A 16,438-nucleotide genomic window follows, 5' to 3' on the forward strand; every position below is an offset into this window, starting at 1 on the left:
ATGTATCTGCTGAGCATGCTACCATGAAAAACATGAAGAGCAGTTGATGACAAATCATTGTCATATTTTTTTCTTTTTACCTGGAACAGGGGGATCTTGGATCTCAATTTACGAAACTGTCTCATTGATAAGCAGAACTATCATGATGAACTTTCTCGTAAGCAAAGAGAGAAAGAACGAGATTTTCGAAATTTAAAAAAAATGGAGCTACTGTTGAAAGTGTCCTGGGATGCACTCACTCAAACTCAAGCACTGCATCAAAGGCTTCTGTTAGAGGTGGGTGCTGAATACCACTATCTGGTTTGTAAGCTCAGTGGTGTCTTTTTGTTTTTTGTTTGTTTCTTGGGGGCCACGGGCCTGTGGGATCTTAGTTCCCTGACCAGAGATTGAACCTGGGCCCTCAGTAGTGGGAGCACAGATTTCTAACCACTGAACCACCAGAGAATTCCCTCAGTGCCATCGTTTTGAAGTAAAAATATTTCAAGAATTTGTTTTTGCTGTCAATTGACAAAGCAGGAAGGGAAAAGAACAGAGAAAAGATAACTTTAAAATATATCAAACCTGTTATAAAGGCTCTGATTGATAGTATGTTTCAATCTTTTTGTGAGCCCAAGACTAGAGAAATGTCTTATTGGGATCAGGCATCAGCCTGGCCAGGGGAGGCAGGCCATCCAGCTCTGGAAGAGCTAACAGGTTCACTACAGGGTAGGACCAAGTGGACCACTGTGTTTGAAAGAATTGAAAGAGTCAGATCCAGAATGGTGTCACTGTAGACTACAAGAGTCAGAAGCAAGATCAGATCGTGTAAATATAGATGGACAATCAGCCTGCACCTCCAACTAGTCAAGAGCCATCAGCCCCCAACGTCAGGCTACCTGGATAATTCTGTGCAGTATCAGAGGTGTACTACAGCCAGAGAATGCTCAGTATAGCTGTTACCCTCTTACTACCTCTGTGCTCCCAAATGCAGGGGTGTTGGTCCTGTTGCCTCTGATTCCCTCCTTTCTCGTGTGGCACCCCCTGTGCTAACTGACCAAGCAGTGCTGAAAGGCAGTGGACCATTGAGAGGGCTGCATCCCTGTGCCCAGGCCTTGGCCGGTGTTTCCTTTGGTGAAAGAGATCAATCTCTGAGATGAAGCAGCTGGGGGTACAGAAATCATACCTGTTTTCTTCAGGATTGTCATGGTCTATGACCTTACTGAGGTTCATGACCTCAGAAATTTAAACAGGAGTTTCCAGCTATGGTAGACACTTCTTCTGATCCTAACCTATAAGCCCAATTTTCCTCTCCTTCTGGGCATATGGAAGGTTTACATTTCCTTGTACCCTCTGCCATTGAGCAGGGTCATATGACTGGTTCTGACCAATGGATTGTGGGCAGAAATGACACGTGTTCCTTCCAGCCTGGAGCAGTGTGAGACCTCTAGCTCTTTCCCCTCTCCCATGGAGGTACATGATGACAAGGAAGTGCTGTAAAATGGAAACATCCAGGAATGCTGAGCCAACTGTGGTCTTGGAGAATCACCTTGACTTGCCACAGGCTTTTTCAGAGCAAGAAATAAGCTTTCATACTTTTAAGCCATGATAGTTGGGGTTGTTTCTCTAGTATAACCTAGCCTAATCTGATTGAAAGATCAACTTTTAACAAGGTGTGCAAATAGTTGGTTAGAGTTATGAGTATTCTAAATGACTAGGTCTCAGTCTTGCTTCAGATGGCACTCATGGACTTTTTTTTTTTATCTCAATGGGGTGAAATGTGCTTTTCACACTTTTGCAAAACAAATAGAACAGTTATTTATTATTATTAAATAAAACAACAGTATTTTTGTTTCTCATCTACTTTTAATAGTTTTATTAAAATTCCTGCAAAGCAGATTGATTCTTTTATGACCATGAAATATTTTGAAACTAGAAATTCTTTCCATAAAAGTTTACATTGTCTGGTATTCGCACAATCAACAATTACACTAGTTTTTTTTTGTTGTTGTTGTTGTTGTTAGATTTTGCATGGTTATTTCCTTATCCATCCATTTACTTTCATTCTTCCTGTGTCCTTATCTAGGTTTGTCTTTTATACACAGCATATACTTTTTAATATCTAACTTGAAAATTTCTGCCTTTCATTTCTTGTATTTAGTCCAAAAACATTTAATGTATTGATAATTATGGATACACTTGGGCTTATGTCTACTGTATTACTATTGCTTTTTCTTTGTCTTACCTATTTTATGTCACATTTTCTCTCCTATCTTTTCTTCTTTTGGATTAATCAAAAAAATTAATTGTTCTATTTCTATTTTCTGTTGTTCTATTTTCACCATTTTTGATATGCATTAGTTTTGCATTCTCTTTCCATTCCTTGAGTGGTTACCCTAAAGATTATACCATTTGGGACTTCCCTGGTGGCACAGTGGTTGAGAATCCACCTGCCAATGCAAGGGACATGGGTTCAATCCCTGGTTTGGGAAGATCCCACATGCCTCAGAGCAACTAAGCCCATTTACCACAACTACTGAGCCTTCATGCCACAACCAATGAAGCCCACACACCTAAGGCCTGTGCTCCACAACAAGAGAAGCTACCACAATGAGAAGACCACACACCACAATGAAGAATAACCCCTGCTTGCCACAACTAGAGAAAGCCTGCACACAGCAATGAAGACCCAATGCAGCCAAAAATTTTTAAAAGAAAAAGAAAAAGATTATACCATTCATCCTTGACTTATTAGAGTCCAGTAAAAGTTCTTGTACTACTTCCTGGATAATGCTAGAAACTCTGAAAACTTTAACTCTATTTACCTTTGCACCTCTTATACCTTCAAATATAAATTTTTAATCCAATTTTTCAAGTTATTCTTACTCAAAGTATTGGCTTACTACAAGCTACTCCATCTTAGTCCAAAGCCTTGCACATTAGGATATTAAGTTGGAACTTTGGGTAAACAGAGAGCTTCTGGTACTTCACCTCAATCGCAGTGAGATTTACAGTGATTAGCAGCTAAAATATTTGTTCCAAGAATTGGTGGAAACCTAGATGTGATGAGTAGGAGGCTCTTAAGACCAGCAAATGTTGCTGTTATTGATAAAACAATCCATTTTAATTGACCCCAAATAACCATAAGTAAGATTTCTTTAAACAATAATAGGACAAAAATTATCATTGCCTTTAGTAATCTATTGTGGTGATTCCAATAGTAAGTGAAGTTAGTCTGTTACATATGTTGCTAATGTTGACTCAACAAAATATTCCCCTTAAGAGTGAAAAGAAATATAACTTAAATAGGAGCAGTAAGATAATTTGTCACTTAGAGAAATACCTATTAGTAACCTCAAAAGCAGTTATACACTGATAAAAGTCACAATATTGGTTCTAAAATAAGACACATACTAAACAGAATTGTTAGCCAGAAAATCTAAATTAAATAAAATAGAAGGGGCACATAAATATAATATAAAATGTAATTCTGCCATTTCTACTTCCAGTTAAGGTATAAAATATTGAAGTAGACTGTGGTTCTTGCCATAATAGCCAGAAAAAAATGGATAAACTAAAAATCAGATATTTTTTAAAGACATATGAGAGTTGTGGGAAGTAAATTCTACTACAGCATAAATACTTCCTAGGTGGACAGAGACAGGTAGCCATTTTCCTCCCTGAAGCATTTGCCAAGTCTAAGCATGGGCAGGTAGAAGATGGGCCTGCCAGGAAAGAGCAAAGCTGGAGGCATAACCCTCCCAGGCTTCAGACTGTACCACAAATCTACAGTAATCAAAACAGCATGGTATTGGCATAGTAACAGACATATAGATCAATAGAATGAAATAGAGAGCCCAGAAATACCCCACACACATCTATGGTCAATTAATCTTCAGCAAAGGAGGCAAGAATATACAATAGAGAAAAGACAGTCTCTTCAGCAAGTGGTGTTGGGAAAGCTGGACAGCCTCATGTAAATCAATGAAGTTAGAACACTGCCTGGCATCATACACAAAAATAAACTCAAAATGACTTAAAGACTTAAATATAAGACATGAAACCATAAGACCCCTAGAAGAAAACATAGGCAAAATATTCTCTGACATAAGTTGTACCAATGTTTTCCTAAGTCAGTCTCCCAAGGCAATAGAAATAAAAGCAAAGATAAACAAAGGGGACCTAATCAAACATATAAGCTTTTGCACAGCAAAGGAAACCATAAACAAAACGAAAAGACAACCACAATGTACTGGGAGAAAATATTTGCAAATGATGCAAATGATGCAACTGACAAGGGATCAACTTCCAAAATGTACAAATAGCTCATACAACTCAACCACAAAAAAACCAAACAACCCAATCCAAAAATGGGCAAAAGAACTAAATAGACATTTCTCCAAAGAAAAAATTTAGATGGCAAATAGGCACATGAAAAGATCCTGGACATTGCTAATTATTAGAGAAATGCAAATCAAAACTACAGTGAAGTACCACCTCACACCAGTCAGAATGGCCACCATTAAAAAGTCTACAATTAACAAATGCTGGAGAAGGTGTGGGAGAAGGAAACCCTCCTACACTGTTGGTGGGAATGTAAATTGGTACAGCCACCATGGAGAACAGTATGGAGGTTCCTCAAAAAACTAGAAATAGAGTGGCCATATGATCCAGGAATCCCATTCCTGGGCATATATCCAAACAATATCATAATTCAAAAAAATACATGTACCCTTATGTTCATAGCAGCACTATTCACAATAGCCAAGACATGGAAACAACCTGAATGTCCGTTGACAGATGGATGGATAAAAAAGGTGTGGTACATATAAACAATGGAATATTACTTAGCCATAAAAAAGAATGAAATAATGCCATTTGCAGCAACATGAATGGACCTAGAGATTATCCTACTAAGTGAAGTCAGACAAAGGCAAATACCATATGATATCACTTATATGTGGAATCTAAAAAAATGATACAAATGAATTTATCTACAAAACAGACAGACATAGAGAATAGACTGGTGGTTGCCAAGGGGGAGGGGGTTGGGGGAGGGATGAAGTGAGAGGTTGGGATTAGCAAATGTAAGCCTTTATACACAGAATGGATAGACAACAAGGTCCTACTGTATAGCACAGAGAACTATATTCAATATCCTGTGATATATACATATATGCATATAACTGAACTTTGCTGTACAGCAGAAATTAACACATTGTAAATAAACTACACTTCAATAAAAAAATGAAATATATCCAAAATAAATAAATGAGATGTGTGAAAAGTGTAAAAAAAGAATAAGCAACATAGATATACAATTGTAAACTGAACTCTGAAGTCTGTAATTATAATTTTCTCTCTGTTTGGTCCATCACTTTGCCAATACTTTGTCCTTATTACAATTTTTCCCTTCTGTAATGCAAATACAAATAAGAAATGCAAATAAGATTCTTAGCTTTTAACCAAGAAAAGCCGTAAGTGCCATATTATCTATATTACTAAAGTGGGCACCTTTTGTTTCTGTATGTTGAAATACAGTTGGTCATGTAGTATCAAGAAATATATATGATTTTTACTGGGCTTTAAAAAAAAAAAGAAGATGGGTCTGCCATAGGGAGAGAGGCTGCTGGGGTTAGGGGAAACCATAACAAATTGGAATGTGGAGGATTTCTTAACCAAAGACATCACATTCTCAGGAAATCATACTACACATTACAGTATACCTCTGCATTTAACTGTGGCTCCTATTGATTTTCATTTGGCACTGAAGAGAAATAAAACTCCATATCTACACTTTAATACAGGCCCCTCAGGGACTAGGGGTTTTGCTCTGTCATTCACCATCATGTTTTAAGGGCTGGAATAGTACGACTCTGTAAGGTTTTTCTTTCTAAATACAAAATTATGCCTGAGATTGTGACAACAAAATCCTCTAACCAAGTAAATATGTCACTTTCTGTATGTACATGTGAAGCAGGATATCATGCAGGTCATCAATCCCAAGGGAGCAGAATGCCATGCACCACTTACCAATCCTAGGGAGAAGGCCTGTTACATCTTGGTATTGGAGTCACCAAGAAAAACACAACAGTCAAGCACTGAATGGAACAGTACTTCACCTACATAAAGAAGAGACAGAGGAAGATCACCTTCAATAGTGGACATTGGCTCCCCATGGCAAGCAGTCTCTCCTAACAGTCAACTCAGGGTGATTGATCTATGCTCACAACTGTCTTACTGCAGTGGAAGGAATCTTGACCCCTCTTGTGAAGTCTGAAATACTGAGAGTTGGAGGTGTGCCTGAGGACCACTGACATACTGACTTAAGCATAACAAAGGAGTTCTCATTGTGCCTGAAACAAGGAAAGATATTCCCACACAATGTGATAAACCCAGCACAGGCTGTGTGGATGCTCTATCTCTCCAAAAGGAAGTGTTCTAGGCCCAAAGCCCATTCTTATGTTGCCAAGTAGGGGCGGAAAGACTGCATGCAGGAGACTGCCTTTCCCAACAGCACTTTCCCTTTACTTGTAGTTTTCTAGAAGTTTCATTTTTCTCTGCTCTGATTTAGAAGTGATTCTGCATCTTTCTCTTAAGGACTCCCTTCCAGTGTTAAAGGCAATTGTGACAACATAACTATATGTAGGAGAGCATCAGCTTTGAGTCCGGCAGAGTCAGGTTTAAATCCCAGATCCACTGAACAGCTTCTGATGCTAGGCATTCCCAACTTTTGAACTGGGATTCTTGCAAGGAATAAAGTGATTTCAAACATGAAAGTGTGTGGCACCAAGAATATGATACCAAGAAATAAATGTTGCTTTCCTTCCTATATACATATAAACTATTTCAAAGGCTAAAGGAAATTTTATAATCGGGATAAGACTCTGAATATGGCTATTTCATTCCAATGGAGAGGATGGCACCTTCAGGCCCTACCGATAACCCTCAGAAACGCCTCAGTATCCACTCTGCATCATCTGAATGACTGCCACTGCCATCAGCTGTTCGCCCTGGGTTCTATTCCTCCCATTTCCAATCGATCCTCCATTTTGCCACTAAATTAATATTCTTAGATGACACTTTCATGTGTCACCTGCTCAAGACATTCAGTGTTCTTTATTTTACTTAATCATAGAATGAAAGAATTGAGAGGAATCATAAAGATCATATGGTCCAAGGAAGGCAAGTGCCAGTTTTTGTCAGCTGGTGGTAGCACCTTGTAGTGATCATGTTGCAAAGGATTCTGAGACTCAGCACGGTCTTATCAGCTCTGTGGTTGATTAGTGATGTCTACCTCAGGTATAGAATGATAGATGACAGCACATATACCATATATTTCCTGATTAAGAGGACTTAAGTCCTCTTCCTTTAGCTGATTCTTGTGATATACCTTCACAGTCTAAGTAAAATGCTAGTAATGCTTCTCCTTGATTTTTCAGTTTCAGACCTGATTATTTTCACTTCTCACTATAAAAAATGAGGATTAAGCTTTCTTTATACCCCTGTTCAAGACACACATTTCTCGTCCCTCCACACACTAAATAACCTTGTGCCATAATTTTAACAATTTTGAAATTTCACATTTACATCATTATGAATATATAAAGGTTATTCACACCTGAGTCATATATTAGATAATTACAAAATTTTGTGTTCCCCAAAATTCATAAACATTCTTTTTATTTGTAGTTTTCTGTGTACTTATCATTAGTTTGACCCCAAACTGTCCTCTAATTTTGTAAATTTCCTCTCAGTATGTTAAAACATATTTGGTAGTCTATTCATTTAATCTTCTTGAAGAAATCACTTCTGAGACTTTTCAGTAACCTCCAGCCGAAGACCAGTAGGAACACATCTGTGGTTGAATGAGTTGAGTTTATTACTCATTGCAGTGAGGGAAAACACACACTCAGTAGAGTGTATTAGAAAGGACTTAAAGGATTTGGGCTTGTGTTATATGTTTGGGGGGATGGTTTAAGAAAATAGGACTCTGCCCTAGATTTGAATATTGTCAGAAAGTGAGGGTAATTCTATGATTATCTTAAATCTTAAGATAGAAAGAGGACAGACTAGATTGAGGCTAAAGTGGTTATTGGTCAGGAAGACTGTGAGATGGGAATAGATGATATTTTGTGGTTTGGACAGTGTTCATGTTTTTGTCTGTGACCAAAGACAAATACGAGAGCGGTCTTGTTTTTTCCTATGATCACAGACTGGTCTTGTCTGATGATGATTTTCTGTGAAATTGTTTGTGTTCAACAGGAGAACACCAAGGCCCAGCTGTGAGTGCCAGGTCAACTCCCAGATGTCAGAAGCTGCTTTTCTCAGCCTTCTGATCTGTAGCAAACTGGTCTCACTTCTCTACATGTACACTCCCCAGCTTAGGAGCCTTATTCCATCATCTTAGTGACTCCCTTTACATGTCTCCTATGTTGGATCCCCTGTTTCATGGGTTTCTTCTATTTCTCCTTTGGCTTATTCTCTTTTTGTGGGAGGAGCATGTCTTCCAGTAGCTTCCTGAGAAAAGGTGAATGGAAAGTAATTTTTTAAGGCCTGTGTAGCAGAAAATGCATGTTAGAACACCTTGCACGTCAGAAAATATTTTATCCTCACTCAAGCTTCATAGATAATTAATACTTTAACTGGATATGACATTTTAATAGGAAATTATTTTTCCTCATAATGAAGGCACCGATCAATTGTCTTTTATCCTTTAAAGTCATTACTAAGAAACTTGGTGTCATTCTGATACTTGATCCTTTGTTTGAAACCAGTTTTTTTTTTTTTTTCCATGCTGGAAACTTGTAGGATATTTTTACTTGCCTCCAAATTTTTAAATTTCACAATGAAGATCCCACTTGTGGGGCTTCTATTTTTAGCCACTCTGCTGAACATTAAGTGGGCTCTTTGTATATAGAAACTTATGTTTTTCAATTCTGAGTCTGTCTTAAGTAATTTCTCCAATTTTGTCTCCTTTTATTTCATTATTTTCTTTCTGGGATTCCTATTACCCAGATGTTGGACCTTCTGAAAGAGTCTTAATTTTCTTGTCTTTTTTTTCCCTCTTATTTTCCATTCTTTTGTTTTGTGGACTTGCTACAAGGGAGATTTCCTCAATTTTTTCTTCCAGTCCTTCTATTTAATCTTACCTTCTGCTATCATATTTTAAATTTCCATAAGCTCTTTTTCTCCTAATGTTTTTTTTATAGTATCCTTATTCTTACTTCATATCTTCTCATCTGAGAATATTGATAGTTTTTTTCATCTCTCTGCAAATTACATTTTTCTTCAAATTATATTTTCCTGTTTTTTGTTTTTGTGTTCTTGTTTTTTTCTCTTCTTACTAGAAACTTTTCTCAAATATCTAGTAATCCTTATCTACCTGCTTATATTTAAGAGCAGGATACTATAAAGCTAACTGGATGCTATTTCTGATGATGAGGTTTGCCATTATAGACTGATCTGGCTGGACACAAATATATAAGGAATGGTTCTTGAACAAACAGGAAATTGTGGTAGAGTACTCACAAGTTGTTTATATTGTAATAAAGAACTGCTATTTATATTAGGATACTTCCAGCTATTAAGCTCATAAAATAATACTCATATAATGTAGAACAGAAATGAAAATATATTAAAATCCTTTTCCTTCATTGATTTCAAGAGAAGTCTATGTTTTGTGCTAGTTCAGTTTCAGAGAGAGACTAACTTCCTTTTTGAACTTACGACTTATAATTAGCCTAGCCATAGTCCTATGCTGGCTGGCAGTATTTGAAAATAGAAGTGGGTCAGGCCAGTCGCTCCTAGCCTTAATGAATATTTCAGACTTGCATGCAATCCAAAAACAAAAAGATAAAAGGTAAGGATGAAGGTCTCAGGCTATTCTTCAAAATTTGTTTCCCCCTAGGGACAGCTGTTTGATTCTCTTGGGCCTTTAACTGTAGAGACGCTCCCAGAATTCCGAGCCACAAACCTTGTGAAAATTTGAAATATTTTAGAAAAACATCAGAGCCTTAAAGAAATTGAGATTCACTGGTATACAATAATTGAGATGTTTACAACAAAATATATCTAATTTCTTAACTTTATGAAAGTTACTGATATTTGTTCATGTATTAAAAATATCAGGAAGAACAGATACTGCATCCTGGTGAATAGCACTTGAAGTAGAGGTGGGGAGCAGAAGTTTAATTTCTTACTTTACTTACTTTTAAAACATTTTTTTTCTTGGTTACAGTAAACGCACATTAATTTTTTTATATAAGAAATATTACTCTATAAAAATTAAAACAGAACTAAAATAAATAAGCTTACAAAATCTGCTGATATATGCAGTTTGGGGCTCAAAAATAATGGTAAATTGCTTTACCTCAATATTAGAACATAATTAGGACTTTGATACTGGATCAGTTTTTTCCCTTTCCCATTAGTGAAAACTTCAGCCTAACTCCAGCCCATTTTCCAGATTACCTTAGAAAGATTTCCTTTCAAAAGATACATCAATTAGGTTTACAATTTGCCTGTAAGAAGTAACAGAAACTCAATTACAGTGGCTTATATAAACAGGGGTTGTTTTATTCACATAATAAAAAATCCAGAGATAGGCACACCCCAGGTAGTTTCACATAATGAAAAGTTCAGGATCCTCTTTGCTTTTTCTTCTGTCATCTTTAACATGTATATTTTTTTCTCCAAGGTCACAAAATGGCCATTCTGCCTTTGGGCATAAGATCACACAGAAGTGGGAAAGGACAGAGGGCAAAGTGCACATGGCAGCTGAGAGGCTGCCTCTATGTTTTTAACAGGAAAAGAGTCACTTTCCCAGGAGCCCTATCCAGGAGATTTCCACTTACATTTTATTGGCCTGCCCTGGCTCATCTCATCACCCACAGCTTCAAAGGAGTCTGAAGATTTTTGGATACACTGCAGCTCTGAACAAAACTGGGGTTCTGTTTCTAAGGTCAAAGTGGAGGGTAGATATTGGCTAGGCAGCCAGCAGGCTCTGCTACCAATGGGTCACCTTGTTATCTCTTCCACAAATCAAGCATACTTAATTCCTTCCTGAAACTAGAGGGCTGGATTTGTGGAGAGTTGAAAAAGGTGTCAGAGGAGGAGTTCACCAGAGTTCATTCACTGCAGTATTGTTTGTAATTGAAAACACTGGGGAAAAAACCTAGATATCTGAGACCTGAATCCAGGAACATTTGTCAGGAGCTTGTAGTTGACAGAGTAGTTGATGAGTGTGCTCTCATCATATCTTCCGTAGAAACATTATAGACTTCTCTAGTCCCCATTAGGGTACATGTACTGATGTACCTACACTTCGGAGCAAAGCACTAGGAGCAGCCCACTCCTGGGCACCAGTGGCAGAGAAATAGACAGTTACCAAGATGCTTGCTGGACTTCAATCTGTCCAGGAAGAGTTAACTCTGTTTTCCAGATGGAGAAATCAAAGTCTTCCTCCCTGGCTTCTTAACTCTTCCATGAAATCTTCCCTGATTATTCAAGTTTACATTGAGCTCTCCATTTTATGACCCACTCTAGCAATTATCTGCTCATCAAAATCACAAATTCTACATATTGTTACATGGATTTCACAAGATCATGTCTCATCTTCCTAAGTCCAGTGTGTGCTTCTCAGCAGCTAGCTCTCCATGGTAGGAGAGGCCATGGAAAGCAGGATGTCATTGGACATTTGTGGGTACAAAAGATACTACTGATGAGGAACAGGTTCATGAATGTGGGGCATCCAGAGATACACTTCAGCTACTTTAAAAGAGCAGTGTGAACCTCAGAAGGATTCTGTTTAGTGACCTTTAAATCACTAAAGAGTATGATCTTCCCTTCCTGGGACAAATTTAGCCAATATTCAACCTTGGTGCCTAGAAGTATGTGCTGTCACAGTAGGAAATGAACCAAATCAGATTGGAATCATGTGCATTTGGTGTGACGATCCAACTCTAAGTCTGCTCTGAGTCAAGTATGCAGTCAGCACCCCCAAGGTAACCATTCCTGTATCCTTGGATGGTCCTCCTTCTCTCTGCTGTCTTCTCCATCATAAAGAATCTGATAAGTTCATTCCTAAGAAAGCAGCAAAGACTGATAGAACAAGATGTTGCCCTTTCTTCAAAGTATTTAAAGAGGACAAAAAGCACAAGCCAATACAACTGAAATGTAAGGGTGGAATTTCAAGTATCAACAAAAAAGTAAAAAGGTTTTTCTTTCCTGTAAGAACTTTCCAGGTACTCAAACTACTACAAACAATAGTCAACTATTCTGTTATTAATAGTTCCAGCTATTCTGTTATAAATAGTGCCTATTAATAGATCCTAATATGAAATCTATAGTATTTCATAAATGAATTCAGATTTTATAAGTATCATAAATATCATTTGAATATGCATGTTTCCAAAGTGCTGAGTCATGAGTTAGAGAGGCAGTAAAATACAGTGTTAAGACCATGGTATCTGAGTCTAACTGCCTGGGTTTGCCCCTATACCACTGGGGTAAGGTGCTTAAATGTTTGTTCCTCATTCTCCTCATCTGTACAATTGGAGATGATATTACCTACCTCGTGGGGTTAAGTGAGGATTAAATATGACCATACATATAAGCACTTAGACCTTTGCCTAACACATAGTCATGCTCTATAAAGGTTAGCAGCTATTAGTAGTAAGATTTTTTATTTTCAAATGAATGAGAAATAGAATATTTGCAGCTGGTGAATTATAGGTTTTTGGCAAGTCTTTATATTTTAGTTTACCATGACTTTTTTTTTTTGGGGGGGGGGTACACCAAATTCAATCATCTGTTTTTATACACATATCCCCGTATTAGTTTACCATAACTTTATAAAGAATATTCAGCACAACTCTTCAGTCCCTGTAAGAGTTTTTGTCCACCATTTTCAAAAGGTTCATAATGGGGTTGACTATATGACATTTAAGATTTCTTTCTTGTATAAATACCTGTTTTAAATTCTGATTTCCAGATGGAAGCTATCCCTAAAGATGATTCTGCATTATCTGAGAGAAGGCGAGAACTCCACAAGGAAGTTGAAGTGGCTAAGAGAAATTTGACCCAGCAGGTTAATGTCAACTTTCACTTAAGCTTCTAAGAATGATTAAAGCAAACTTGTGTTTTTAACTGTGTTCCATGGAACTTCATTAATAGGAGAGTCAAAGAGTATGATCCTGCTTCATGTGGGTCTGTTCCTTTATCTCAAAGTCTACTCCAAACCCACATTAAAATTTGGGGGGGAGAAAAATAATGTGTTTTAACCAGCAAGAATTATACAGATACATGGATTTAAAGTAAAAAGCCTACTGATTAAAAATGAATGATATTTTATTTCACTCATGTCTAATTTCAAATTTTGTGTATTCAAGCCACTGTCAAAGTATTTATTTTTTTTAATAGAAAAATTTTTTAAATTATTTTTTGGGTCTTTGTTGCTGCACACAGGCTTTGTCTAGTTGCACGAGCAGGGGCTACCCTTCATTGTGGTGCACAGGCTTCTCATTGCAGTGGCTTCTCTTGTTGCAGAGCACGGGCTCTAGATGCGTGGGCTTTGGTAGTTGTTGTACTCTGGCTCAATAGTCGTGGCTCACAGGCTCTAGAGCGCAGGCTTAGTAGTTGTGGTACATGGGCTTAGTTGCTCCGCAGCACATGGGATCCTCCTTGGAATAGGGCTCGAACCCGTGTCCCCTGCATTGGCAGGCAGATTCTTAACCACTGTGCCACCTAGGAAGCTCCTATCAAAGTATTCTAAAATGTGCTTTTATTTATCTTCAAAAAGTTACTTGAAAATACAGTCTGAATATGAAAAAGTTTTGTGTTAAACATGTTATGTTTGTACATTCTTTTATAAGATAAAGAAAATAGCTGGTGCTAAGGCAGCAGAGTTACTTGCTGTTTTTTAATAAAATAAATTCTACATAGAAAATTTAAAAAGTGGTCTGAGATACTGGCTTTAGTGTATTCCTTCAAATAAATGCATTATAATACTTGTGTTTTTTCAAAAGAAAATCCTATCCGAAGCTGAGTCTAGGTTAGTAGAACAGCAACTTGCTGAAGAAAACAAGCTTTTAAAGGAGCAAGAAAACATGCGAGAGCTGGTGTTCAACCTTGTCCGTGTGACTCAAGTCAAAATTGATGAGAAGGAGCAAAAATCCAAGGAGTTCCTGAAAGCTCAGGTAACTGTGTTTTTGTCACCATGTCCTAATTACCACAGGAGTCCAGGGTAGCCTCATTTTTAACACGATGTTCATCAGAAAACTATGATTTTTTTTTTATAAATTTATTCATTTATTTTATTTGCTGTGTTGGGTCTTTCTTGCTGTGCGCGGGCTTTCTTTAGTTGCGGTGAGTGGGGGCTACTCTTCGTTGTGGTGCACCGGCTCCTCGTTGCCATGGCTTCTCTTGCTGCAGAGCATGCGCTCTAGGTGCATGGGCTTCAGTAGTTGCAGCACATGGGCTCAGTAGTTGTGGCGCACGGGCTTAGTTGCTCTGTGGCATGTGGGATCTTCCTGGAGCAGCGTGTCCCCTGCATTGGCAGGTGGATTCTCAACCACTGCACCACCTAGGAAGCTCCAGAAAACTATGATTTTAAGTTTCCTTCAAGTTCAGTGACTATACAGCTTCCCTAAACAAAACTCAATCACACACTGGAAAACATTCCCAGGATCCAATTGGCAACAGTCAACAATCTAGAGGGGGAAAGAATCAGGTCAGTGACAACAAGAAGATTTGAACACATGACAATTTCAGTAAGAATAAGGTGGGTACCTTCAGGGAATACGGCTGACAGGAGCACAGGTGCAGGTGTCTGTGATTCACCACCATCTCACAGTACATTGTGAGTTGCCCAGAACAACTCAGAAGCCATAGCATCAGACCACTCTCCTTCCCAAGTTCATCAAGCCAGCATCATTTAAGCCAGTCCTAGGACAATTACCCTTAGAAACTGCTTCACCCCATGACTTTCCAGGGCTCCTGACAAAGTACCAGAGCTGACCCAGTGCAATATCCCCAAACAAAACCAACAATGAAACCAACAGCAAAAATAACCCTCCTATCATGCTAGCTAAAACTGTGAAATCAGAATCATTTATTCCACATAAGGATCGTGTCCAGAAGTCCCCTGTTAAAAATGAATACGATATGACGTTACAAAAATAGAATACCTGAATTTACCATGTGACCCAGATGTTGGCTGCTCCTGAATGTAGCTTTTATTCTGAACGAGAATTCACACAGGGTAGCATTCCTTCTCGTTTTCCAGAAAGAACTCACATCAAAGCATTAGTGAGCTATGGGGTTAAATTCAGATGAGAGAAAACTGAGGTGAAGATCTACATCACACAACCCACCGTCAACTATTCAAATTGTCCTTTAACTGTTTATTGCCCCTCCCTCCCAAAACATCTGAGAGAGAAACTAAAAGAAGTTTAGCATGGTTGGGGCATGGGAAGATGGGGGAGAGGGTGTCCAACAGTGAGACCAGAGAGCAGGAACGGTCAGGTGGTGAAGGTCACTTAATCCCTATTGAGCAGTTTGGACCCTGATCCCAGACGCTGAGGCAAAGTCCAGTAGAATTCATGTGGTAGCTGGGTTTCAGTGAAGAAAGGAAAGACAACGGCCAGGGAGGAATGGGGGAGAGAGGCTGCCTGAAGGAACAGGGTGGCCGAGGGGGGTGGAGCAGGAACAAAACAAGAAGACGACATTGGGAAACTCGTTATGAGGAACGTGGATCTGTTTTATGAACTAGATATTTTTTAAATTAACCTCAAAAACTGACACGTGTTATCTGTGACTAATCTATGTCAGCCAAACCTCATTACTAAATGAGCTAATTCAATTCTTTAATTTCTCTCAAAGAAGATCAATTTTCTCTTAAAATATGGAAATCAATAAAGGAAAAATTGTTTTCCTTAAGTATTCTTACCATTGGGAATTAGTCTGTTAAACATTAGCTGTAATAAACTATAATTTCCTTAAGATGACAATTTTATTTTCACTTCTCATCTACATCCCTAAGATAAAAGGTGAAGGGGAAAAAAAAAATCAATGTTACTATTACTTCCAAGATGGAGTGGATGACACTACATTTTTTATCTCTTAAATTCTTCATATACACAGTTACTTAAATAATATTAGTTTCTTCTGGACTACTGTTCTTACTGAGAACAACATAAAATTGCTACATGTCAATTTTGGCTCTGACGCCTAGTTTCTTTTGTATCGCTCATGCCATGTGGGTTTTGCTCTCACAGTCCTTAAGAGGCCAACAGAAATTATTTCCTCTGGTTTCTACTAGGAAAATACTGTACTTCTTTGAATACGTTTCTCACTCTAGATAAAGGACCTAGCATCTTTGTATCTGACGAACATAACTAGTACGTTTAACAATTGATATATTTTGAGGACTTTGGAAATTTAACTTCTGTCTTTTAAAATA

The 16,438-nt window shown here is 37.9% G+C and overlaps 1 protein-coding gene across 1 annotated transcript in view; it reads left to right on the forward strand.

Annotated features, from left to right (window-relative positions):
* The window catches only part of CCDC146 (coiled-coil domain containing 146), a 124,044-nt gene that overhangs the window by 93,350 nt on the left and 14,256 nt on the right, over window positions 1–16,438 (forward strand). The window contains exons 9-11 of the mRNA XM_057730675.1: window positions 90–276; window positions 12,971–13,066; window positions 14,004–14,174. Of these exons, the coding sequence (XP_057586658.1) occupies window positions 90–276; window positions 12,971–13,066; window positions 14,004–14,174 (454 nt within the window). The remainder of the gene's footprint in view (window positions 1–89; window positions 277–12,970; window positions 13,067–14,003; window positions 14,175–16,438) is intronic.

Source organism: Hippopotamus amphibius, chromosome 4 (assembly GCF_030028045.1).
Source record: "Hippopotamus amphibius kiboko isolate mHipAmp2 chromosome 4, mHipAmp2.hap2, whole genome shotgun sequence".
Classification (NCBI taxonomy): domain Eukaryota; kingdom Metazoa; phylum Chordata; class Mammalia; order Artiodactyla; family Hippopotamidae; genus Hippopotamus; species Hippopotamus amphibius.